Here is a 26,927-nt window from a genome sequence, read left to right on the forward strand (position 1 = left end):
TTGGGCTGTTCGCACCGGCAGCGTAGTGCTGGGAAGCGCTGTGGCCGCCTCGCGATCTGCAGCGAGGGTATCGGGTTCTGTTCTATTTTTTTCCCTCACCGCAAGCAAATCGGGCCGGAAAACACACTGAAAATAATTTTTAAATGATATAAGTGATATATTATATACATGATTAAATAAACATACTTTTGATTTCCCCGCTGTTCTTCTAGAGTTTAATTTCCCTGATTTTGCACCCTCATGATGAAATTTCCCCATTTTCAAATACAGTGGCGTTTCTACATTATGGACACGTCGGGAACTGCCCCACCAGATCCAGATGGTGCTGTTGTGCAGAAAGCTCAATAGATCTTTACTTTGTGGCAAAATATATTTTAATTTATTTTATATGCAAAGTAGCGTAAATGTGTGTCTGAATAAACTTGACTCTCAAGCATTATAGTCTTGTTTTGGAGAAATTTGATTTGTGTGTGTTTCTGTCTTTGTGCTTGCTGTGTGAAAAGCTGTTCTCTTGCTGTCCGTCTTTGCTCTTTGGGGCTTTTCTAACAATGCTGTTTCACTTTTCTATATTTGCAAGGAATAGCAGAGCAAAAATAAGAAATTGTTATTTAGCAGGCAAAGTACATATAAACATGGTGATCTGACCTGCTTCGCAAGAATCTAACCAACTAGTTTGGTTGCCTAAATATTGAAATGGCAACTGAAAATAATAAACCAACAAAGTCTGAAATTATCAAACACAATCTTTTGATTTCTCACAGGACTCAAACCTTTGTCTCCTGAATGGATGTCCTGTACTTGACCCATTGACCCATCATGTCTGCTACCCACTCTTCATACAACCTTATCTGACCGCCTATAGGCTGCCTTGTGACTACTCAAAGCTGGGTGTAATCAGACACATTCAATCATATAGCTTTAGACTGGTGCCACTGAAACACCAATGAGCGTGAACAACACAGGCCAAAGTTAACATTGGGAGATGGGGCACTTTCAGATGTGCCCCACGCAAAATCTGCCTAGCAACTCGACTTGAATAATGCAAAACGCGACTCCAGCTCCTAGCCTGTTGCCTGCTCAGCTTCACCTGAGCCAACAGGCTAACTCGGGGTCGTGTGCCAACAGGGAACACGACCTGAGTCTGTGGAGAGTTTTCACTCCCATATCAGATGAATAATTCGGTTCGATGTACGGCTTGTTCTCCTGACGGAGAAGCTAGAGACGTCTGCGCTCCCGTTTCTGTGGTAAGTCAAGTTTAGTATTTTATTTATGTGTTAGTAGTGATTCGCAGGTACCTGTACCTGGCTTGTTAGCTTATCTTCGCTAGCCTGCAGGCAAGATACCGGCAGTAAGTGCGATGCTAACGGGACCGTAACAGAGTTATTGACAGACCGATATGAACCTACATGAGCCGGTCGCCCCAGCAGAGAGAAGTGTTAGTTTATGAGGATGAATCTGAGACAGGAGACTGTGTGTGTCTGGAGAATAAGCCCCAACACGTAAGATATCTAATGGTATCTAAAGTTGTTTCACTCGCCAACCCATTTGACTTGACTACATTACACAGATTATTATTCTGCAGAAACAGATTTACTGCGATCAACTGAAACGTGGGTATTTAAAGTCACATCTGCATTTTAAGAGCAGCTGTTTAAAGTAGCATTACCTCTTCTAAAGCTCTTTATTCAGAGTATTGATGTTGATGTGTTGAAACGTGTTACAGTGAAAACTAAACTTGTCTGTTACATTCAGTTTTTTACATCGTTAATCTTATCCAGCACCTATTTCCTAAACGTAAATGATTATAATCTGATGAACTTTAACATGCTCAAAATAAAAGTTTATTACTTTAAAGTCTGTTAAGGAGTTAACCTGGCACATGTATGACTACATATCGGTGTATTTGTGTTGAATAGTCCTCTAGTATGTCCAATATGATGTCATACAAAATTTCCCCACCAGAAATTTCAGGCAAAAATTGCCATTGTTCAATTATGTACGTAATCCACACATTTTTCAGTTGTGTCTAAACAGATAGACACACATAATCACATATTCTCTTGTGAAGTAGGCGGCTACAGGCTTGCATAGGTCAGTCACCTGTGAAGACCATCATCATTTACCCCTGAACCAGCGTGGAGAAATGCACTTCCTGTGCGAACAGCCAGGCGGCTGCTCGCTCAGAAACTGTGCTTCTGCATCGAGGTGAGGTTCTGCATAGAGGTAAGAATCACCTAGATTGTGGACATCATTAAAGTTTATTTTTGTTGACGTGAAATGATATGCTCTAACTACCGCTGATTTCAGACTTTGTATTATGTATTTTTATTCTTTTTTATAGCTTCCTGTTTGTTTGTGCATCTGTATACAGTCCAAAAGTTCTTGGGGATGCATGACAATTTGCGTCTGTATGTTGGGGGGCGCCATTTTGAAATCTCGCCTACGTGCCAACATTGCCAGGGCCAGCCCTGCCTGTATATGGTGATGCCAACAGGAGAAACATACTGCAAGTCTGTGTTGTGTCTGTATCTCTCAGTACACCAAAACAACTCTTATCCCTCTCCTGTAGCCAACCAATAAAACAGTCTAATTTATCAGTGTAGTTACATCAGATCCATGAAGAGAAGTTTCATTCAGACATCTTTAAAGGACCCATCGTATGAAAATTCCACTTTTGTAGTGCTTCTACACGTTAATTTGGGTATCTCGCATGTCTACCATCCCAAAAACTCAGGAAAAAAACAACTCCCGCAGAGTGTCTCCAATGGGATTATGACAGAAATTTACGTAATTTCACACAATACCCATGTAGGGAGTCTCGCTACATGGCCACGTTAGCCCGGCTCTGTCCGGGGAGCCGGCTAGCGTTAGCTCCGGCGCCCGCCTCCGCGAGCTACACCGGGGAAGCGGTGGACACCAGCATAGTCTCTCCACTGCAGCAGCTCCACGGCCCCACAGCTCCACGGTCAAATGTCGGGTGTGGAGGGTAAATTACGTATTCTCCACTCAAGCCTATGTGGAAAATACATAGCCCCCCTCTCTCTCTTTTTATCTTTATCACTGCTTGTGAGGCTGTAGTGGATGGGCAGAGGGGTACATTTAATAATGTCATTGGTAAAATTAAAACTCCAGGACACAGAAGGGGAATTCAAAGTATTGGATGCATATTTGATAATTTATATCATATAAAATATGTCATCAATATCGTTTAAAATCATTTTTCAGTGTGTTTCCTGACGCGATACGCTTGTGTCAAGCGCAAACATTAGACTCGACGCCGTAACGATCGCTGCACGGTGCTAGGCAGCCTTGGCGCAGCGCAGCGCTTCAGCCTCAGGTGTCACACAGTCGGCTTCACATCATCTTGGCACAATGGTTTTTTATCCTCTCTGCTCCGTGTGTCCCCCCCTTGTGTGTTGTGTGTGTGTTTTTACCCTGTTTTAGACAGGGTAAAAAGGTGCTGTTTTAAATGATCCTTGTGGTATTTTGACAAAAGTATGTTACAAACATTTCATTAAGACCGCAAGGAACCATATCAACTGTGGTAAAATGGGCATACGATGAATCCCTTAAATGTTTTCAGTGACACATGCTTGTCCTTCAATGCTGCTGTGAAAAAGGCCTAGGTACAGGTTCACTCCGACCCTCGGGCTCACAGAAGGACCCAACATCCCAGAAAAAAACAGAGTCATGCTGTCCTTTAGAATAATGTTTAGGCAAACCAACTCGAACAGACATGTCCAAATTTGTTATTACGCATCGGACATCCTGAATTGCTAATTAATTAGTTCTAGGTGTCAAAGATTAGAATTTGTAAATTGTTAAGAGTTCATCAGTTCTGTAAGCAATAGTGTGAATATTACACCTAAATATTCACCTATAATTCTCGATCAACCGATGACTGGTTCGTCTCTTATAGGATGAACTAATCAAAGAATTTGTTTCTCAGAGTTTGTCAAGCTAACATGTTAAAGTCAGGAGCTCTAACTAGTCAGTCAGTCAGTAATTGAACTGACCCAAATACTATTAAAAAATGTCATATGTGTTTTTTCTTATTTGAACTCTTGGACATTCTGATATCTGTTTTATATATCAGATCAACATATTATACCTTTCTGTAATCCTAGGGATGTTTTTCTAACCACACCTGAAGAAATGGATATATCATACTCATATCAACATGCCACAGCTATTAGTGTTCTTTCTGCCTGAATTTGATAATCTTGACAGGTAATTTGGTAATCTTGGACTCTTGTAGTAAAATAGAAAAATAAATACTAAATCACCTTGTTTGATGAAAAAATTACTGAAAAAATGTGAAATAAAATGTATATTATTAACTGAAATGTCATTAATTCACATTACCCTAGCCTTAATAAAGAAAATGTAATATTAATTCAAAACTTTCTATTAAAGGTGTATCACATTACAAACAATCCATTCAAATGCAATCAACAGCAAGCAACAATAACGATAACATAACTAATTTACCATTCTATTGTGGATATTCAGGGAATAAAACGATCATGCCATTGTATTCTCCACATGTTTCACGAAACCAATGGATACAGACCACAGTAGAGACACTCTTCTGTGCTTTTGGATCATTTTTGTCTTGGGGCGCTAACTGATTGGAGGATTGAAGGCCTTTTGACTAAATTTAGTTAGAACAGGAACTAAAATTGAAAGTGTCCAAAATAACCCAAATTCACCTTACACACTACAATTTTGCTAACACAGAATAAAATTACATGAAATGAAATCCCATTTCAGTTTGTCCGGGAAAGTTTTAATGCAATTAATTCCTTAACCCTTATGTCTTGAATAACTTCATGTGAACCTATGGAAAACTGTTAAAAAAATAATCTGGTTATAATGATAGTAACGTTATGTGAGCTCCTGCTAAGCTGTTTAAATGAATTTGGAAACAAACAGCGACAAAGGGCTAGGTGTTAAAACAGTGACTTACGCATTAGAAGTCCCCTTCTGCCCACAGAACTGGCCATAGCTGTCTGTCGGATGGAGAATCTTCCTGGGGTCCCCATGTAACCAGGCTGGACAGATGGACAGAGGAGATTATTTGCCAGAGACCATCAGTCTGCATCAAATAAGCACTTAAATAGTCTGGTTATTGCGAACTATCTGATATCTTGATATTTATATATTTAATGACACATTGTTGGAAATGTTTATGATATTAAAATGTCAAGAGAAAATAAAAGTATAAGAGTTGCTTCTTACTGAATTTGCAGAATACAAAAGAGAAGGATTTGTGCATGTGTGCTACGGTAAGCATGTATGAGTGTGTATGTTAGTGTGTGGTTCAATGATGATTTGTCTATCCTTCAGTGCCAAAAATATAATCAGTCAAAACAAATCTTCTTCTTAAAGTGTCCATGACCTGCCCATTCTGCATCATTAAACACAATGACCTTTATCAATGAAAGCTCCAAGTGCAGTAAAGCGGCTCATGTTATTTATGGCAGTCGAATGAGTTAAGATAGGAGAGATTGTGCAGTGCTGATGGAAGGAAGGAGGAAGGAGGAATAAGAGATATGCGGTTTATGGACAAACAACAGTCAGGGGCTATGCATGAGAGAGTGAGGGTGATGTCATCAGGAATGATGTCATCAATGTCTGGTAGTAGAAAAGCTGGGTTTTGGAAGCTGTCATTTTTTTAGTGTGTGTGCACCTCTTAGCGTGATTATGTGTGTTTCCGTGTGCTAGCCCACTATTAAGACAGGTGATTGGTGTGTTGGTGTGTGATTGTCTGTGTACAAAGTAAGATTAGCGGGTTGTCATCCAAGAGATAGGCATTTCCTGGATTCTGCTTTTGTATCAAATCATGATAACAATCACCTGTTGACGTCAACTTTTTCAAATCATCATGAGCCCTAAATTTCCCCTGTCCCAACTTGTTTTGGAATGTGTTGCAGGCCTGAATGGCAGGAATGGATTTACACTACGGTTCAAAAGTTTGGGGTCCCTTAGAAATGTCCTTATTTTTCAAAGAAAAGCACAGTTTTAACATTAAAGATAACATTAAATTAATCAGAAATACACTCTATACATTGTTAATGTGGTAAATTACTATTCTAGGTGGAAACATCTGTTTTTAATGACATATCCACATAGGTGTATAGAGGCCCATTTCCAGCAACTATCACTTCAGTGTTCTAATTCTAAACATTTTGTTTGCCAATCGCCTTAGAAGACTAATGGATGATTAGGAAACCTTTGAAAACCCTTGTGCAATTATGTTAGCACAGCTGAAAACTGTTTAGCTGATGAGAGAATCTATTAAACTGGCCTTCCTTTGACCTAGTTGAGCATCTGGAGCATCACATTTGTGGGTTTGAATATGCTCTCAAAATGGCCAGAAAAAGAGAACTTTCATGTGAAACTCCCCAGTCTATTCTTGTTCTCAGAATTGGAGGCTATTCCATTCAGAAGAAACTGATAATTTCCTACAACGGTGTGTACTACTACCTTCAGAGAACAGCACAAATGGACTCTAACCAGAGTAGAAAGAGAAGTGGGACGCCCCGGTGCACAATTCAGCAAGAAGACATGTATATTAGAGTATTTAGTTTGAGAAATAGACGCCTCAAAGGTCCTCAACTGACATCTTCTTTAAATGGTACCCGCACAATGCCAGTTTCAACGTCTACAGTGAAGAGGCGACTCCGGGATGCTGACCTTCTAGGCAGAGTGGCAAAGAAAAAAACATATCTGAGACTGGCCAATAAAAAGAAAAGATTGATATGGGCAAAAGAGCACAGACATTGGACAGAGGAAGATTGGAAAAAAGTGTAATGGACAGACGAATCAAAGTTTGAGGTGTTTGGATCACACAGAAGAACATTTGTGAGACGCAGAACAGTGAAAAGATGCCGGAAGAGTGCCTGATGCCATCTGTCAAGTATGGTGGAGGTCATGTGATGGTCTGTGGCTGCTTTGGTTCTGGTAAAGTGGGACATTTGTACAAGGTAAAAGGGATTTTATATATGGAATTTTATCACTCCATTTTGAAACGCCATGCCATACCCTGTGGACAGCGCTTGATTGGAGCCAATTTCCTCCTACAACAGGACAATGACCCAAAGCACACCTCCAAATTATGCAATAACTATTTAGGGAAGAAGCAGGCAGCTGGTAAGCTGTCTGTAATGGAGTGGCCAGCATAGTCACCAGATCTCAACCCCCTTGAGCTGTTGTAGGAGCAGCTTGACCGTATGGTACACAAGAAGTGCCCATCAAGCCATACCAACTTGTGGGAGGGGCTTCAGGAAGCTTGGGGTGAAATTTCTACAGATTACCTCAATGAAATAACAGTTAGAATGCCAAAGGCCTGCAATGCTGTACTTGCTGCAAATGGAGCATTCTTTGACGAAAACAGAATTAATATTTCAAATAAAAATCATTATTTCTAACCATGTCAATATTTTGACAAAATTTTCTATTCATTTTGCAACTCATTAGATAAATAAAAGTGTGACTTTTCATGGAAAACACGACATTTTCTGGGTGACCTCAAACTTTTGTACGGTAGTGTATATTTACAAATAAAATTATGTTGACCAGACAAATCATAAAATATCTTATGTCTGCAATAAAATACAAGTCAAATTAAATTTAGAAATCATTGCTGTCTTGTTTTAGTTGCATTTTCCATACCTTCCTGACTTTTTCTGATTTGGGGTTGACTTTTAAATGTAAAAAAATCTACAGCTGGCTGTAAGATGAGTGCGCAACAACCATCTACAAATTGCAACACAGATGAGATGTTAAAAAATAACTGGAGCCTAGATGTGTAATCTAATTTTTGTAAGAAAACAGTTAGGGTTGTGGCGACTCATCAACATATTCAACATTATATATTATGTAAAATAAATAGACTCGCGGAACATCGCGGAATGATGCCACAATCAACTAACATAAGTAACAAATAGTCTGACAGTGGTCCGGACCGGACTCAGAGGCCGCTCTATATGAACTCAGACCTGTTATTAGATTGTGACGGCTCACTTCTAGGTGCGGCCATTTTTTATTGCACTTACGGTAGTATTATTTTAACCTTGCAGCTTTTTTCAACAATTACGGTATCAAATCCTAGAAGCGAACAGTAGAGTTCACTTCACTGAACCAGAGAAAGTTTGAACAAAGAGTAAACGCTGTTTAGTTGTTGAGATTTTTTTATTTGTAATGTAGTTACATATTTATACTTTTAAATTCTAAAATCAAGCACTTTATTTTAGATTCCATTTTCAAAAGCAAACCTTATTTTACTTGAAATGAGAAAATAATGTTCCTTTTATTATTAGAGTACACAGGGCCGGCCCTAGCACATTTGGCGCTCTAGGCAAGCTTCACTCCTGGCGCCCCCCCCCCCCACACGAAAACTTATTATAAAATTATTTCTTTCGTCGTCGAAGTTGCTTGGACACACACACTCTAACCATAAGCCTCAATGTGCTAGCATGTTCTGACAACACCAAGGAGGTTCGTACCTCAATTTTTGCATCATTTTACCCAATTTTAGATTAATTTTTTTAATGTCAAAGTATTGGTTGGAGATATTTGTTATGGGTCCCAAAATTGATACCACAGCAACAAAGTATATCTGTAGAATACAGCATGAATGCAGCAGCAGTAACGACACAGAGCATTCAGTTCCACATCCAGACTGCATCTTATTCAAATTAAACACAATTTCAAGTACAAGCATTTCTTTGAGTGTAACTGCATTTTTAAGTGCATAAAACATACATTCAATTATTATGGTGTCTCTTTCCTCCAAACATCTTAATTTACATCATCACTCATAAATAAATATAAACATTTACAATATAGAACTATTGAACATTATCTTATAACTGGTCTTTATAAGGCACAATAACAATACATGAATTACAGAGTCTGTGTGTGTCGGAGCTGAACTACACACTGTAAAGTAAACAATATACTATCGCGACCCGCCTGCAAGACGACGTGCGGGTAAAACAAACACCTATACAGGCGAATGTAGCCCCGCCCACCTAGTGCGCGAGTGTCTCTCCTCACTGCCCTGCGGAGTTTCTAAGTTTTACCAGTCAACACGTCTCAATGACACCCGTGGTGATCGAGGCTTTAGGAGCTAACGTAGGAGACTCTCACCCACTACTACCCTGTAGAATACAGGATGGAAGCAGCAGCAGGAACGACACGGAGCATTCACTTCCTCATCCAGACTACTGCGGTCAAGTGAGCAGACGTTCGTCTTTTCGTTGTCAAGTGAGCAGACGTTCGTCTTTTCCTGATTTCAAGTGCGCCCGTATTACACAGTGTACGGTAGTCCATGATACGGAGCGAGCCAATCTTTTATGCTACTGTAAAATCCCTTTATTCCATAATTTCTGACAAAGGCTGACACAGTTGTGCTCAGGACCATCCAGACTGTACACTCATTCAGTATCAAGCATATTTACTGTATCATTTTGGAGAAATTCAGCCTTAAAGTTCATTATTTTGAATTGAAAAAAGCATTATGTGCAAAATGTACCCTTCCGTAAAATCCCTTTATTCCATAATTTCTGACAAAAGCTGATACAGGTGTCCTCAGGACCATCCAGACTGTTCACTTACTCAGTATCAAGCATATGTACTGTATCATTCTGGAGCAATTCAGCCTCAAAGTTTAATATTTTGAAGTGAAAAAGGCATAGTTCCTTTTTTTTTGTTGAAATAAGCATTATGTTCAATATTTACCCTTCTGTAAAATCCCTTTATTCCATAATTTCTGACAAAGGCTGATACAGGTGTCCTCAGGACCATCCTGACTGTTCACTTACTCAGTATCAAGCATATTTACTGTATCATTCTGGAGCAATTCAGCCTCAAAGTTTATTATTTTGAAGTGAAAAAGGCAAAGTTCCTTTTTTTTGTTGAAAAAAGCATTATGTTCAATATTTACCCTTCTGTAAAATCCCTTTATTCCATAATTTCTGACAAAGGCTGATACAGTTGTGCTCAGGACCATCCAAACTGTACACTCACTCAGTATCAAGCATATTTACTGTATCCTTCTGTAGAAATTCAGCCTCAAAGTTCATTACTGTATGTATATATTTGTATTCTATTTTATTCTATTTAGTTATATATTGTTGTTTTTATATTGTTGTTTTAAGTTAAAGTGCACCAATGACACCAAGGCAATTTCCTGTTTGTGCAAATATACTTGGCAAATAAAATAATTCTGATTCTGATTCTGATTCTGATTATTTTGAATTGAAAAAGGCAGCCTCAAAGTTCATTTATTTTGAATTGAAAAAGGCAAAGTTCCTTTTTTTTTGTTGAAAAAAGCATTATGTTCAATACTTACCCTTCTGTAAAATCCCTTTATTCCATAATTTCTGAGACAGGCTGCTACAGTTGTCCTCAGGACCATCCTGACTGTACACTCACTCAGTATCAAGCATATTTACTGTATCATTTTGGAGAAATTCAGCCTTAAAGTTCATTATTTAGAATTGAAAAAAGCATTATGTTCAATACTTACCCTTCTGTAAAATCCCTTTATTCCATAATTTCTGAGACAGGCTGGTACAGTTGTCCTCAGGACCATCCTGCCTGTACACTCATTCAGTATCAAGCCTATTTACTGTATCATTTTGGAGAAATTCAGCCTTAAAGTTCATTATTTAGAATTGAAAAAAGCATTATGTTCAATATTTACCCTTCTGTAAAATCCCTTTTTTCCATAATTTCTGAGAGAGGCTGCTACAGTTGTCCTCAGGACCATCCAGACTGTTCACTCACTCAGTATCAAGCATATTTACTGTATCATTTTGGAGAAATTCAGCCTCAAAGTTCATTTATTTTGAATTGAAAAAGGCAAAGTTCCTTTTTTTTTGTTGAAAAAAGCATTATGTTCAATACTTACCCTTCTGTAAAATCCCTTTATTCCATAATTTCTGAGACAGGCTGCTACAGTTGTCCTCAGGACCATCCTGACTGTACACTCACTCAGTATCAAGCATATTTACTGTATCATTTTGGAGAAATTCAGCCTTAAAGTTCATTATTTAGAATTGAAAAAAGCATTATGTTCAATATTTACCCTTCTGTAAAATCCCTTTTTTCCATAATTTCTGAGAGAGGCTGCTACAGTTGTCCTCAGGACCATCCAGACTGTTCACTCACTCAGTATCAAGCATATTTACTGTATCATTTTGGAGAAATTCAGCCTCAAAGTTCATTTATTTTGAATTGAAAAAGGCAAAGTTCCTTTTTTTTTGTTGAAAAAAGCATTATGTTCAATACTTACCCTTCTGTAAAATCCCTTTATTCCATAATTTCTGAGACAGGCTGCTACAGTTGTCCTCAGGACCATCCTGACTGTACACTCACTCAGTATCAAGCATATTTACTGTATCATTTTGGAGAAATTCAGCCTCAAAGTTCATTTATTTTGAATTGAAAAAGGCAAAGTTCCTTTTTTTTTGTTGAAAAAAGCATTATGTTCAATACTTACCCTTCTGTAAAATCCCTTTATTCCATAATTTCTGAGACAGGCTGCTACAGTTGTCCTCAGGACCATCCTGACTGTACACTCACTCAGTATCAAGCATATTTACTGTATCATTTTGGAGAAATTCAGCCTTAAAGTTCATTATTTAGAATTGAAAAAAGCATTATGTTCAATATTTACCCTTCTGTAAAATCCCTTTTTTCCATAATTTCTGAGAGAGGCTGCTACAGTTGTCCTCAGGACCATCCAGACTGTTCACTCACTCAGTATCAAGCATATTTACTGTATCATTTTGGAGAAATTCAGCCTCAAAGTTCATTTATTTTGAATTGAAAAAGGCAAAGTTCCTTTTTTTTTGCTGAAAAAAGCATTATGTTCAATACTTACCCTTCTGTAAAATCCCTTTATTCCATAATTTCTGAGACAGGCTGCTACAGTTGTCCTCAGGACCATCCTGACTGTACACTCACTCAGTATCAAGCATATTTACTCTATCATTTTGGAGAAATTCAGCCTCAAAGTTCATTTATTTTGAATTGAAAAAGGCAAAGTTCCTTTTTTTTTGTTGAAAAAAGCATTATGTTCAATACTTACCCTTCTGTAAAATCCCTTTATTCCATAATTTCTGAGACAGGCTGCTACAGTTGTCCTCAGGACCATCCTGACTGTACACTCACTCAGTATCAAGCATATTTACTGTATCATTTTGGAGAAATTCAGCCTTAAAGTTCATTATTTAGAATTGAAAAAAGCATTATGTTCAATATTTACCCTTCTGTAAAATCCCTTTTTTCCATAATTTCTGAGAGAGGCTGCTACAGTTGTCCTCAGGACCATCCAGACTGTTCACTCACTCAGTATCAAGCATATTTACTGTATCATTTTGGAGAAATTCAGCCTCAAAGTTCATTTATTTTGAATTGAAAAAGGCAAAGTTCCTTTTTTTTTGTTGAAAAAAGCATTATGTTCAATACTTACCCTTCTGTAAAATCCCTTTATTCCATAATTTCTGAGACAGGCTGCTACAGTTGTCCTCAGGACCATCCTGACTGTACACTCACTCAGTATCAAGCCTATTTACTGTATCATTTTGGAGAAATTCAGCCTTAAAGTTCATTATTTAGAATTGAAAAAGGCATTATGTGCAAAATGTATCCTTCTGTTAAATCTCTTTGATCCATAATTTCTGACAAAGGTTGCTACACTTTGGCTAATCCTCACTCCATTCACCCATATGTAACTTAAATGCAATATTGTGTGTATTTCTTTCGTTCATTTTGGAGTAAATAAAAATTTCCATTTCCCTTGCTAATTTCCGTGTGCTCTCTCTGTCCTTGAACATCAGCAAGGTTTGCAAGGGGATGGAGGTGGGAGAAAATAATTGTTTATATACTTCTGTATGTATGATGTTTCATTTTCAATTGTGAAAACCAATAAATAAAGTGAAAAAATGAGTAGTATACCCTTTATTTATTGATTTATTGATTTAATATTTATGTATTTATTCATTTTTATATTGTAGAGTCCTCGTTTACAGAGGACAGGGAACTTCTCCTTCGTTTAACAACTTTTATTAACATTTACACGGACATGTGCACTACTCCTTTCAATTTCTCCTGTCTTCCCCAAACAGCCCCATCCTATTCGTCTAAACAATCACATGTCCCCCCCCCCCGACCCCTTCAGTGACAGTCAGGATCTCAGAACACTCCTTAAACACAGTGTTTTACTGAATAACGTCAAACCTGGTCACATTAATTGTTCAGCTTCATTCTTATTTTGAACAAATAAACAAAACTGATATTTAAAAAAAATAATAAAGAATCTCCCTTTACAAAGCAAAAATTTGAACTTTGAGGCTGAATTTCTCCAAAATGATACAGTAAATATGCTTGATACTGAGTGAGTGTACAGTCAGGATGGTCCTGAGGACAACTGTAGCAGCCTGTCTCAGAAATTATGGAATAAAGGGATTTTACAGAAGGGTAAGTATTGAACATAATGCTTTTTTCAACAAAAAAAAAGGAACTTTGCCTTTTTCAATTCAAAATAAATGAACTTTGAGGCTGAATTTCTCCAAAATGATACAGTAAATATGCTTGATACTGAGTGAGTGTACAGTCAGGATGGTCCTGAGGACAACTGTAGCAGCCTGTCTCAGAAATTATGGAATAAAGGGATTTTACAGAAGGGTAAGTATTGAACATAATGCTTTTTTCAACAAAAAAAAAGGAACTTTGCCTTTTTCAATTCAAAATAAATGAACTTTGAGGCTGAATTTCTCCAAAATGATACAGTAAATATGCTTGATACTGAGTGAGTGAACAGTCTGGATGGTCCTGAGGACAACTGTAGCAGCCTCTCTCAGAAATTATGGAAAAAAGGGATTTTACAGAAGGGTAAATATTGAACATAATGCTTTTTTCAATTCTAAATAATGAACTTTAAGGCTGAATTTCTCCAAAATGATACAGTAAATATGCTTGATACTGAGTGAGTGTACAGTCAGGATGGTCCTGAGGACAACTGTAGCAGCCTGTCTCAGAAATTATGGAATAAAGGGATTTTACAGAAGGGTAAGTATTGAACATAATGCTTTTTTCAACAAAAAAAAAGGAACTTTGCCTTTTTCAATTCAAAATAAATGAACTTTGAGGCTGAATTTCTCCAAAATGATACAGTAAATATGCTTGATACTGAGTGAGTGAACAGTCTGGATGGTCCTGAGGACAACTGTAGCAGCCTCTCTCAGAAATTATGGAAAAAAGGGATTTTACAGAAGGGTAAATATTGAACATAATGCTTTTTTCAATTCTAAATAATGAACTTTAAGGCTGAATTTCTCCAAAATGATACAGTAAATATGCTTGATACTGAGTGAGTGTACAGTCAGGATGGTCCTGAGGACAACTGTAGCAGCCTGTCTCAGAAATTATGGAATAAAGGGATTTTACAGAAGGGTAAGTATTGAACATAATGCTTTTTTCAACAAAAAAAAAGGAACTTTGCCTTTTTCAATTCAAAATAAATGAACTTTGAGGCTGAATTTCTCCAAAATGATACAGTAAATATGCTTGATACTGAGTGAGTGTACAGTCAGGATGGTCCTGAGGACAACTGTAGCAGCCTGTCTCAGAAATTATGGAATAAAGGGATTTTACAGAAGGGTAAGTATTGAACATAATGCTTTTTTCAACAAAAAAAAAGGAACTTTGCCTTTTTCAATTCAAAATAAATGAACTTTGAGGCTGAATTTCTCCAAAATGATACAGTAAATATGCTTGATACTGAGTGAGTGTACAGTCAGGATGGTCCTGAGGACAACTGTAGCAGCCTGTCTCAGAAATTATGGAATAAAGGGATTTTACAGAAGGGTAAGTATTGAACATAATGCTTTTTTCAACAAAAAAAAAGGAACTTTGCCTTTTTCAATTCAAAATAAATGAACTTTGAGGCTGAATTTCTCCAAAATGATACAGTAAATATGCTTGATACTGAGTGAGTGAACAGTCTGGATGGTCCTGAGGACAACTGTAGCAGCCTCTCTCAGAAATTATGGAAAAAAGGGATTTTACAGAAGGGTAAATATTGAACATAATGCTTTTTTCAATTCTAAATAATGAACTTTAAGGCTGAATTTCTCCAAAATGATACAGTAAATATGCTTGATACTGAGTGAGTGTACAGTCAGGATGGTCCTGAGGACAACTGTAGCAGCCTGTCTCAGAAATTATGGAATAAAGGGATTTTACAGAAGGGTAAGTATTGAACATAATGCTTTTTTCAACAAAAAAAAAGGAACTTTGCCTTTTTCAATTCAAAATAAATGAACTTTGAGGCTGCCTTTTTTAATTCAAAATAATCAGAATCAGAATCAGAATCAGAATTATTTTATTTGCCAAGTATATTTGCACAAACAGGAAATTGCCTTGGTGTCATTGGTGCACTTTAACTTAAAACAACAATATAAAAACAACAATATATAACTAAATAGAATAAAATAGAATACAAATATATACATACAGTAATGAACTTTGAGGCTGAATTTCTACAGAAGGATACAGTAAATATGCTTGATACTGAGTGAGTGTACAGTTTGGATGGTCCTGAGCACAACTGTATCAGCCTTTGTCAGAAATTATGGAATAAAGGGATTTTACAGAAGGGTAAATATTGAACATAATGCTTTTTTCAACAAAAAAAAGGAACTTTGCCTTTTTCACTTCAAAATAATAAACTTTGAGGCTGAATTGCTCCAGAATGATACAGTAAATATGCTTGATACTGAGTAAGTGAACAGTCAGGATGGTCCTGAGGACACCTGTATCAGCCTTTGTCAGAAATTATGGAATAAAGGGATTTTACAGAAGGGTAAATATTGAACATAATGCTTATTTCAACAAAAAAAAAGGAACTATGCCTTTTTCACTTCAAAATATTAAACTTTGAGGCTGAATTGCTCCAGAATGATACAGTACATATGCTTGATACTGAGTAAGTGAACAGTCTGGATGGTCCTGAGGACACCTGTATCAGCCTTTGTCAGAAATTATGGAATAAAGGGATTTTACGGAAGGGTACATTTTGCACATAATGCTTTTTTCAATTCAAAATAATGAACTTTAAGGCTGAATTTCTCCAAAATGATACAGTAAATATGCTTGATACTGAATGAGTGTACAGTCTGGATGGTCCTGAGCACAACTGTGTCAGCCTTTGTCAGAAATTATGGAATAAAGGGATTTTACAGTAGCATAAAAGATTGGCTCGCTCCGTATCATGGACTACCGTACACTCTGTAATACGGGCGCACTTGAAATCAGGAAAAGACGAACGTCTGCTCACTTGACCACGAAAAGACGAACGTCTGCTCACTTGACCGCAGTTCCAGACTGCACCTGACAGTACGGGGTTCAACTGGTCCAGTGCCAAACGTTCCTCCTGAGTGCTGCTGTCATTTACTGATTTCTCTAATGAAACTACTTAAATTACTGTCAGAGTAATTAAATACAATATTTTTGGCCATACCACATAGAGAAGGGGGCGCCAAAAACTCTGCCTAGCAAAAAAAAAAAAATATATATTTTATTTTATTTTTTGCTCTGCGCAGTTTTTGGCGCCCCCCTCTGAATGGCGCCCTAGGCAACCGCCTATGTCGCCTGTAGGAAAGACCGGCCCTGAGAGTACACCTCACTTCAGTGTGAAAAATTTAAAATAAACATTGTTGAAAACTATTAAATTGTACTTTATTTCATTTGTTATTGACTTCATAAAATAACTAGGCTACTTCAAGATAGACTGCTAAAATTTAATTTACAGTGTTGATATTCCTCCAGAAATTTACTTGAATTTTACTTTGGGTTTAATTTATTTTGTAAATGGACAGCTTAATGTATATTTGTATATTCCTTTTACTTTAATGGACAAAGCTCTTTCACAAATTTTATTTTGGAGATAGTGGATTTTAAAAGGCAGATTAGCAGTTCAGACTGGGCACTTTTTTGTTGGGGAATAATGCCTTGTATCACATATTTTGGCAGATTTGTTTGTATTTAAGAGAAATACAAAATAATCGTTATATTTATCGAAAAATGTAATTATATTTATCGATAAATAATCAATAGATTAATCATAAAAAAACGCCCTAATTCCAGTGAAGTTATGGAATATTTATGAGAAGATTAGGTTTGTAACCTTGGAAATGGCAGTTGACAAAAAAAAAGGGTTAGGGTTAAAAAAAAAAATCCACCAACAGAGGTCAGTGCCAACATATTCTCTTGGCAACAAGGCTTAACAAAGTGTTGCTCTTGAAGTGTATACAAACAAACTTGTGGTATAATGTTGTATGTGAGTGAGATCAAGAAGAAACAACAAAGACCATACGTATGTATTAAGATAATACACTGCAAGAACAGTCAGAGCAAAGAGTTTTTTTCCTTGTGTGTGTGTGTGTACACTCACCAACTATCCCCAGGGACAGATATGAAAGGATGACAATAATGAAGATCAAACACCACAATGTATCAGTGCAGCTTCTAAAGAGATAGAGAAGAAACAAGTTATAAAAAAAAAATATTTTTTTTTAAAGACTCTATATGTCCTTGATAACTGCTCAGCCAAGTGAGTGTTCGCATGCTGACTCGAGTTGAGAATCATTACAAGATGATAGTGAAGAGAATGCATGACACATTAAACATTTGTTGCTACACTATCAAGAAACAATCTTTAAATACACTTGCAAGAAAAATGCCTGTAAGGCATACATTTTTAAAATTTGTTTGTCTGAAACTAGCAAAGACTTGCTTTGATAATAATTATTATGATAATAATAACTTACATTTTTATAGCGCCTTTCAAGGGACTCAAGGATGCCTAACATGGACAGATTGCATCAAATCCTGTCATACACTTTCTTTTTTTGTATGTTTTTGGAATGTCCAGAGTAAGGAAGCCCATTTCCGCCACTGTGATGAAAAAAATTAAAATCTCTATCTCATAATTATGACTTAGCATCTCATTATTATGACTAAGTATCTCATAATTATGACTTACTATATCAATATCATGACTTAGTATCTCATAATAATGAGATACTAGATGCGGGGCGCAGCAGAGCAGGGAAGCCGCTCAACCAAGGGTTCTCAGCTCTGTCTCACAGACTATGCATCGAGGTAGAGACATAACACAATCGATTCATGTTTTCTGCTCACTCCCGCAAACGCACACTCCCGCGGACAGACCCTGCAGACAGTATCTCATAATTATGAATTAAATATGGTGGTCTAGTGGCAGAAACCTGGACTATGGGCAGAGAAGGTCCCTAGTTCTTCTCTGGTTCGACTCCACGGAGAGACAACAAAAAGACGAACCTGGATTGATCTGTCAAAAAATCCAAGAGTCTCCCTACCCTGTCTAGTGCCCCTGAGCAAGGCACCTTTTACATGTCATTTTTTTTTTAACTCCCCCAACATCTGCTCCCCGAGCGCCGTACATGGTCGCTCACTGCTCTGTGTGTCCTGCACCAGATGGGTCAAAAGCAGAGATTAAATTTCCCTACCTGCATGAGTGTGCCTTTGCATGTCTGTGCATCTGTTTGGGGCTAATAAATGCATCTTAATCTTAATCTTAAATATCGTTCCGTCACTTAAACCCTGATGTCCTGACTGTGCGCGGCGCATAACGTCTCGTGTTGTGTGAAGCGGGGGACTGCGTGCACACGTGCCTCATGAACTCAAACAAACAAAGTAAACGTCAGTCCTGTAAGTGTCCTAATAACTTGTGATCAGTGCTGGTGTTTATTGTTAAAGTGTAAGATGAGCGCAGGTCAGAGGGGAAGTGTGGAGGAAACAGACTCCGACACATACAGGATGATCGGACCTTTAATGAGTGCTAAGACAAGGAACGGAGCAGAAAACATGAATCGATTATGTTATGTCTCTGCATCGATGCATCGATGCGCCCCGCCCACAGTCCGTATCTCATAATAATGAGATACTAAGTCATAATAATGAGATAGTAAGTCATAATTATGAGATAGAGATTTTATATTTTTCATTACAATGGCGGAAATGGGCTTCCATACCAGAGGGATTTGAACTTGCAAATCTCTGTTGGCAGAGCATTCCAGCAGGTGGGGGCCACCACGCTGAAATCTCTGTCCTCCACAGTCTGAAGACTCTAGTCCAGGGGTCTCCAACCTTTTTTCAACTGAGAGCTACTTAGAAAAAAATTAAGTGGCCAAGAGCTACTTGCATCACATCGCACATATTTATTAATCAACTGACTTAAGCTTTTGTTTGTACACGTGTGACATTGCAATACACAATGCTTATCAAAAATAACTCAACTCTAATACAATAACTTAATAACTCAACATCAAATGTCCAAGAAAACACTAGTACACTCACTCTTTTTAAAACTTAGTGAGATGACTGGCACTGCATGGAGTCCTTCTGTTTGTACACGTGTGAAATTGCAATACACAATGCTTATCAAAAATAACTCAACTCAATAACAATAACTCAATAACTCAACATCAAATGTCCAAGAAAACATTAGTACACTCACTCTTTTTAAAACTTAGTGAGATGACTGGCACTGCATGGAGTCCTTCTGTTTGTACACGTGTGAAATTGCAATACACAATGCTTATCAAAAATAACCCAAATCAATAACAATAACTCAATAACTCAACATCAAAGGTCCAAGAAAACATTAGTACACTCACTCTTTTTAAAACTTAGTGAGATGACTGGCACTGCATTGAGTCCACCAAAGAGGTGTATGCTGGAGTGTATGCACTCAGGTTCACTCTAATACAGTCATTTAAATGTTCATCTGTCAGTCTTGTTCTGAATTTAGATTTGATGACATTCATGTCAGAAAAAGCAGCTTCACAAAGGTATGTCGAACCAAATAAAGCAGAAATTTTAAGTGCTGCTTGGTGAATGTTCTTGTAGTTTTCTGGGTCTACAAGGCTCCAGAAATGTTGTGAGTGTTGCTGAGACTTAAGCTGAACATGATTCTGGAGATTTATAACCTCCATCTCCATCTCCACAGGATTGACAGTGAACAGTTCAGCCATCTTTACTGAAATCTCTGTGATGTCTACCTCCATGAATGGGTTGGCAATGAATGCCACACATGGCTCCAGCTTATCAAAATCATTGAACCTATCCTCAAACTCCTGGCCTAGATTTGACATGAGGTCACAATATTTATTGACATCCAAAACAAAGTCAGCCCCTGCATGGCTATCTAACATCTTAACTACTGTTGGGAGGTGTTGCAGTCTTTTGTTTTTCAGTTGCTGGAGGTAGAAAGACAGTTTTGCTTTAAAAGCCTTAACAGCACTGATCATGTCAGAAATTGTTCTGTCTTTACCTTGTAACTGGGTGTTGAGCTGATTGAGTTTCTCTGTCATGTCTGTCAGGAACGCAAGATCAAGCAGCCACTCAGCATCAGACAAAAGTGTAGTGTCCTCCTCTCTTGACTCCATGAAAGCCTTGATTTCGTTCAGCAATGAGCAGAAGCGATGCAGTATTTTTCCTCGGCTCAGCCACCTCACCTCAGTGTGGAGAAGGAGATCACTGTGTTCAGCAGACAGTTCCTGGAGGAGCAGTTTGAAGCTTCTGTGCTGCTTGGCCTATGCGCGAATGGAGTTGATGATCTTAATGACAGGTGTCATCACATGATCAAATCTCATGACTTTGGCGCATATAGCCTGCTGGTGAATGATGCAGTGATAGTTCACAATTTTAGGAAAGTCCGGGTCGGCCTTGCACAGTGCAATAAATCCTGAGTGGCGTCCTGTCATAGCTGGTGCGCCGTCTGTTGTAATAGACACCAGCTTTTCAATAGGCACGTTATTTTCAACAAAGTACTTTTTCACAACGTTGTAAATATCGACTCCTCTGGTTGTGGTTTTTAGTGGAAGCAACGTCAAAAACTCCTCTCTAGTGGAAGCGTCTTCAAAAACCATCCGGACAAACACAGCCATCTGAGCGGTATCAGCCACATCCACCGACTCGTCACATTGAATTGAAAACCATTTGCATTTAATCATGTCCCGCTCCAACTGACCCACTGCATCGGCAGAGAGCGCAGACACTCGCCGTGCCACTGTGTTTGCGCCAAGCTGTACATCAGCGATAGCGGACATGATTTCAGTCTTACTTTTATGGTCCTTGAATAATGTGTCGGCCACCGCTGTCATTGCTTCCTTCACCATCCCGCCATCGGTGTATGGCTTCTTGTGCTTTGTCAAAATGTGCGCCACTTTAAATGATGCCTCCGTGGCCGCGTTGGGTTTCTTCGTCGGTCCGATGAATAAACATTGCTGTTTTTTAAGGTTTGCTTTCAGCTGGTTCACTTTCTCAGTCTGTAGAGTGCTGCCTGCTGGAAAATCCCGTGCAAAGTTACCGTGGACTTGTGGCGCTCCACGTTACCTCTTTTGCCGACCGAAACACTGCTCCCGCATATGAGGCACACACACTTGTCCTTCACGCTAGTAAAGAAGAACTCGCATTCCCACTCCAAATGGAAATTGTATGTTTTCTGCTTTTTCTTGACTTGGCCACCTTGGTTTTCCATCTTTGTTGTTTGTGTAAAGTTCTGCTAATACCACCAAACTCCTCACTTTAGCTTAGCGAGCGTACAACGTCAATCAACGTCACAACGTCACTTTGGCTACATTTACACCGGACACCAATGTGACATATATGTGAATGTAAGTGAGATGAGGTGCATTTACTGTCGTCGGAATATAATTTTTTTAAATTTTTTTTATTATTGTTATTTTTTTTAATTTTTTTCGGTCAACCTATCAGGCGAGCTACTGAAAACCTGCCCGCGAGCTACCGGTAGCTCGCGATCGACGTGTTGGAGACCCCTGCTCTAGTCAAAGTATTGTAGATTTCTGGAAATTAAGTATAGTGCCTTTCATAAGTATTCACCACCCTTGGACTTTTTCCCATTTTGTACTGTTCCAAACTGGAATCCAAATAAGATACGATAGATAAGATACATTTATTGACCCCAAACACATGCACAATCACACGCATGCAGAGTAGGGAAATTCGTCTTCTGCTTTTGTCCCATCTGGTGAACATCACAGGACACACAGAGCAGTGGGCAACCATGCACAGCGCCTGGGGAGCAGATGTTGGGGGAGTAAGGTGCCTTGCCTAGGGGCACTTAGACAGTGGGGGTAGGGAGAGTGCTCTTTGGACTTTGAAACATATCCGGGTGTTGTCCTGGCAGGTATATTGTATTGTCAACGCGAGGAATCGAACCAGCGACCTTCCAGTCCGATGTCCGTAACTTTCTGCCCATAGTCCAATTATTCTGCCACTACCCCAGAATTAAACAGACTTTTTCCCATTTGATCAACACAACATGCAAACCACTTTGAAGGTGTAAAATACCTTTTATTGTGACACAAACAATAATGAGAACAAAAAAGTTTATATTTGTTGGATGTTAAGTATCCCCCCCAATACTTGGTATAGAACCCCCTTTCACTACAATTACAGCTGCAAGTATTTTGGGTATGTCTCTAGCAGCTTTGCACATCTATGGAAATGTTTGTCCATTCTTCTTGGCAAAAAAGCTGAAGCTTAGTCAGATTGGATGGAGACTGTCTGTGAACAGAAATTTTCAAGTCTTGCCATAGATTCTCAATTGGATTTAGGGCATTGAATGGGCCATTTTAAGACATGAACATGCTTTGATCTAAACCATTTCATTGTTGCTCTGGCAGTTTGTTTTGGGTCATTGTCCTGCTGGAAGATGAATATCTGCCTCAGTCTCAAGTCTTTTGCAGTCTGCATCAGATTTTTTCAAGGATTGCCCTGTATTTGGCTCCATCCATCTTTCCCTCAAATCTTACCAGTTTCCTTGCACCTGCTGAAGAGAAGCATCCCCAAAGCGTGATGCTACCACCACCATGTTTCTCTGTTGGGAATTTGTGTTCAGGGTGATAGGCAGTGTTGGGTTTCCTCCACACATAGAGTTTTGCATTGAGGCCAAAAAGTTCAATTTTGGTCTCATATGATCAGAGCACCTTCTTCCACATGTTTGCTGTGTCTCCCACATGGCTTGTGACAAACTCCTAATGGGATTTCGTATGGTTCACTCAACAACGGCTTTCTTCTTGCCACTCTTCCATAAAGGCCAGATTTGTGGAGTACACAAATAAGCGTTGTCCTGTGGACAGACTCTCCCACCTCAGCTTAGGATCTTTGCTATTCCTCCAGAGTTACCATTGGCCTCTTGGTTGCTCCTCTGATTAATTTGCTCCTTGTAAGGCTTGTCAGTTTTGGTGGAAGGTCTTGTCTTGGTAGGTTTGCGGTTGTGCCATATTCTTTCCATTTTCTGATGATCATGGTGCTCCGTGAGATGTGCAAAGCTTGGGATATTTATTTATAACCTAACCCTGCTTCATACTTCTCAAAATCTTTATCCATGACCTGTTTGGTAAGCTCCTTGGTCTTCATGATGCTGTTTGTTCAGAAATGATCTCTAACAAACTCTGACGCCTTCACGGAAAAGGTGTATTTATACTGAGATTTAATGCAGAGAGGAGGACCCTATTTTCTAATTATGTGACTTGTAAATCTGAATTGTGAAAGCAATTTGTCGTAACAGCTCTTTGTTAGGGGTTCCACAGTAAAGGGGGTGAATACATATGCATTCAACACTTTCATCATCATTATTAGACCCTTTAATGCTTCTCTTTAGACTCTCAAAAAGTACTTTTTGAGGTTAGGGAGAGATCCTATTTTCTTCTTTAATACAGAAAAGTGACTTCAGATACATTGTGTTTATTTACATTTTACCAGCAACACTATCTTTCCCCAAGACTTCAAATTATAATTATAATCAAATGAAAAGCTGTAGAAATAGTTTCATCAATTTACCATGAGAAGACATCATTAGAAATTAGGTGGAGATCAGTAGAGATCCTTCCACTTTTTGAGTGTTTTGAGTGTCCATTTTGAAATAGTAAACATAATACTTGAACAGAATACAATGTCAAAGCTGAAAATACAAATTCAGCAAATTAAATAGTTTCATTAGTTTATTCTTCATTGGCATCACTGATGGGTGAAAGTTAGCTGAGACTCAGCAGACGATAGGTTGTGTGAATCACTGCAGACCAGATGTCAGCTGTATTGCACAATTTTGTTTCCTGACTGAGATGATGACCAGGGAGAAGATATTTTGTTGTATTCCCATTAAGTAGACGGTAACACTGGAGCTTTGTAAAAATATTCTGGCTATACTAGTGAAGATAATATTTTATTAATGAGCTGGGCAAATATCAAGTTATTTAGAACAGAATCCATAGACTATATTATCTCTGCTGCTTTATGAAAAGAGAAGGGGTTATGTAGTTACCTTCTGCAGACTGGACCTCTGAAGGAAGGATCAAACCTGTGTGGTTCTCCTAGAAGACATTACATAAGTAAAATTGTTAATAGATTTAGGCAACTGAAGAGAGGGGAGGAAAATAGCTGAAATATCCTGAGGTGTTTAGCAGATGGTTTGTCAAAGCTGACTGGTCCAAGTCAGGCAGCAGATTTTGGAAAGTAAAAATGCTGTCTGCTCTGTTTCCCAAGCAAATCCCCACCTTTAGTGGAACTTGTTCACTTCTGCTTCACTGTAGATGAATAGGTAAGAGGCAATGTCACCTGCTGATTGTCAAAACCATAAGAGGTAGAACCAGTGATCGTAAAAAACATCATAAACTATGTTTGCTCCATCAGCCATCACTGCCGTTCATCTCAACATATGCATACTTTTACCATCGAAGATTGATTACATATTCATTTCTTTGAAGTGATAAGGAGGGAGGAGAGGAAAGTGGGAGATGATTCCACAGTAGAGGAGCTTGATAGCTGAAATCTCTGGCTCCTACTTAGTAGAGGAAATAAGGGGAACAATCGTTCATTTTGTGATACAAGCATGAAATTTGGCTTAAACATTCTTCTGGGTAAACTTTAGAATGGGGGCCATCCAAAAATCGAATATGGCGGTCATTTTTCAAGATGGCCGCCAAATCATCAAGTCATAACTATATTTCTTGCATATTTGGGGAAATATTTCACTAATTGTGATAGATAGATAAATATTGTTTTGTTATTTTGAAATTTTTATGTTGTCTTTTTGTTATTTTTTCTTTTATTTCATTTATGTTGTTTTTTTATCGATTTTTACAAGCGATTACTTGGCTAAAATAAGTCTGAAAATGCAATGGTTTCAGTGTCAAGTCAAAATAACTTCATTGGACCTCAAACGTCTCAGTGACATTCACAGCTGCACAAGGCTGTACAAGACAGAGTCAGACGAAAACATTTGCACCTGCCATTAGTACAGCTGTTTTTGCATGAGCATTTAGCCAATTCCTGGCAACTTGCAGCAATTGGTGGAAGTATTGTCCAGTTCACCAACCACCTTTGTACTTGCAGTTTCCATCCCCATTCTGCAGGACTTGGTAAAACTGGTTGAGTGACAGTTGCTTGGCCCCGGACAGCTCCTGCTTGTTCCTTGAGGGCTGCACTTGTTGGTGGTATGGCATCATATGGCCTTTGCTTGCGGGCGAACAGATGCAGTCGTGCATCATTCCCAGATGTGGCTTCACTTGATTGGTCATACATTATGACCACAAATCTCTCCAGCATTTGGAGGTCATCATCATCAACGGCCAGTGACTAAGCTTGATAAATGTCCCTGACACTTCATCACACGCATTCCATGTTTGCCATACAGATTTCTTAACCTTTCCACGGAATGCAGTCACACCCACCAGATGAATGAAAAAATGGTAGGCCACTGGATCTTTCTGGCCCAATTGTTGAAACAATGTCATGGATTGGAATCCATCGTGAATGGGCTCCCTGACCAAAAGCAATCCACAGCTTCTCCAGACCTATTGCTATGTTTTTTACACATAGCCTAAAGGTTGGTTTGTATATGGAATGAGAACAAAGGGTAGTGCTACTCCTTATATAGTACCAGACAGCCAATCAAAATGTTCGTTCTTTCTAGTCTTTTTCGATGTCAGAAAAAGCCACTAGCAAACAAATCTAGCGACTATTGAGGTTTGGGTTTGAAATGTCACATGCTACAGTGCAAAAAAGCAAGTATAGCAATAAATCTAGCTACTATTTTCACTGTCCTCTACACATAGCTTAAAGGTTGGTTTGTATATGGAATGAGAACAAAGGGTAGTGCTACTCCTTATATAGTACCAGACAGCCAATCACACAACTCTAGCTGCTATTTTTACTGTTCTCCTTTTACTGTATATCCCCCAAATACCTCTATCCCTCTAATTAACCCTAAACTTCACGTAGTTTTCCCTGTGACCTATAATACAGTTAGGTCGATGACATGTTTTAGAAAGGTTTCAGATGGTTATAACTGGTAATTCCTGTTTGAAAATGTAAAAAACATACTATGGGAGTCCGATATTATTGACATTTACAAAGTATAGGCAAAGATTATGCTGAAATGCAAAATCAGTCTAACCATGGTGGCCATCTTGAAATAAATGGCGGCCATTTATGATTTTCGAGTGGCCCCGATTCCTAAATCGAAGAGTGACCTTCAAAGATGATTTGTACCAAATTTCACATTTGTATCACCATTTGAACAATTTCCCCAAAATATTGCTGTTATTTCCTCCACTAACTCTACGTTTAGAGATTTAGGGACAAGAAGTAGGCCTGAATTCTGGGGGCGCAGTGATCTAGTGGGCAGATATGGTGATATCAGCTCTTTAAGGTATAATGGTGGCATATTATTAAGGGCCTTGAAGGTGAGGAGGAGAATTTAAAATTATATTCTAGACTTAACCAGTATAGTGAAGCTAATACTGGTCTGGTTCTTGTCAGGACACGTGGTGCAGTATTTT

General features: G+C 38.4%; 1 protein-coding gene across 7 annotated transcripts in view; it reads right to left on the bottom strand.

The window, feature by feature from the left end:
- LOC133968827 (choline transporter-like protein 5-A) overlaps positions 1–26,927 on the bottom strand; it is a 50,492-nt gene that overhangs the window by 13,218 nt on the left and 10,347 nt on the right. For all 7 annotated transcript variants that reach the window (XM_062405042.1, XM_062405046.1, XM_062405041.1 and 4 more), the window contains exons 2-4: positions 24,410–24,458; positions 17,471–17,544; positions 4,970–5,054 (exon numbers count right to left, since the gene is read on the bottom strand). In XM_062405042.1, coding sequence (XP_062261026.1) covers positions 4,970–5,054; positions 17,471–17,544; positions 24,410–24,458 — 208 coding nt within the window. The remainder of the gene's footprint in view (positions 1–4,969; positions 5,055–17,470; positions 17,545–24,409; positions 24,459–26,927) is intronic.

The sequence above is a fragment of the Platichthys flesus genome, chromosome 14 (assembly GCF_949316205.1).
Source record: "Platichthys flesus chromosome 14, fPlaFle2.1, whole genome shotgun sequence".
NCBI classification, from domain to species: domain Eukaryota; kingdom Metazoa; phylum Chordata; class Actinopteri; order Pleuronectiformes; family Pleuronectidae; genus Platichthys; species Platichthys flesus.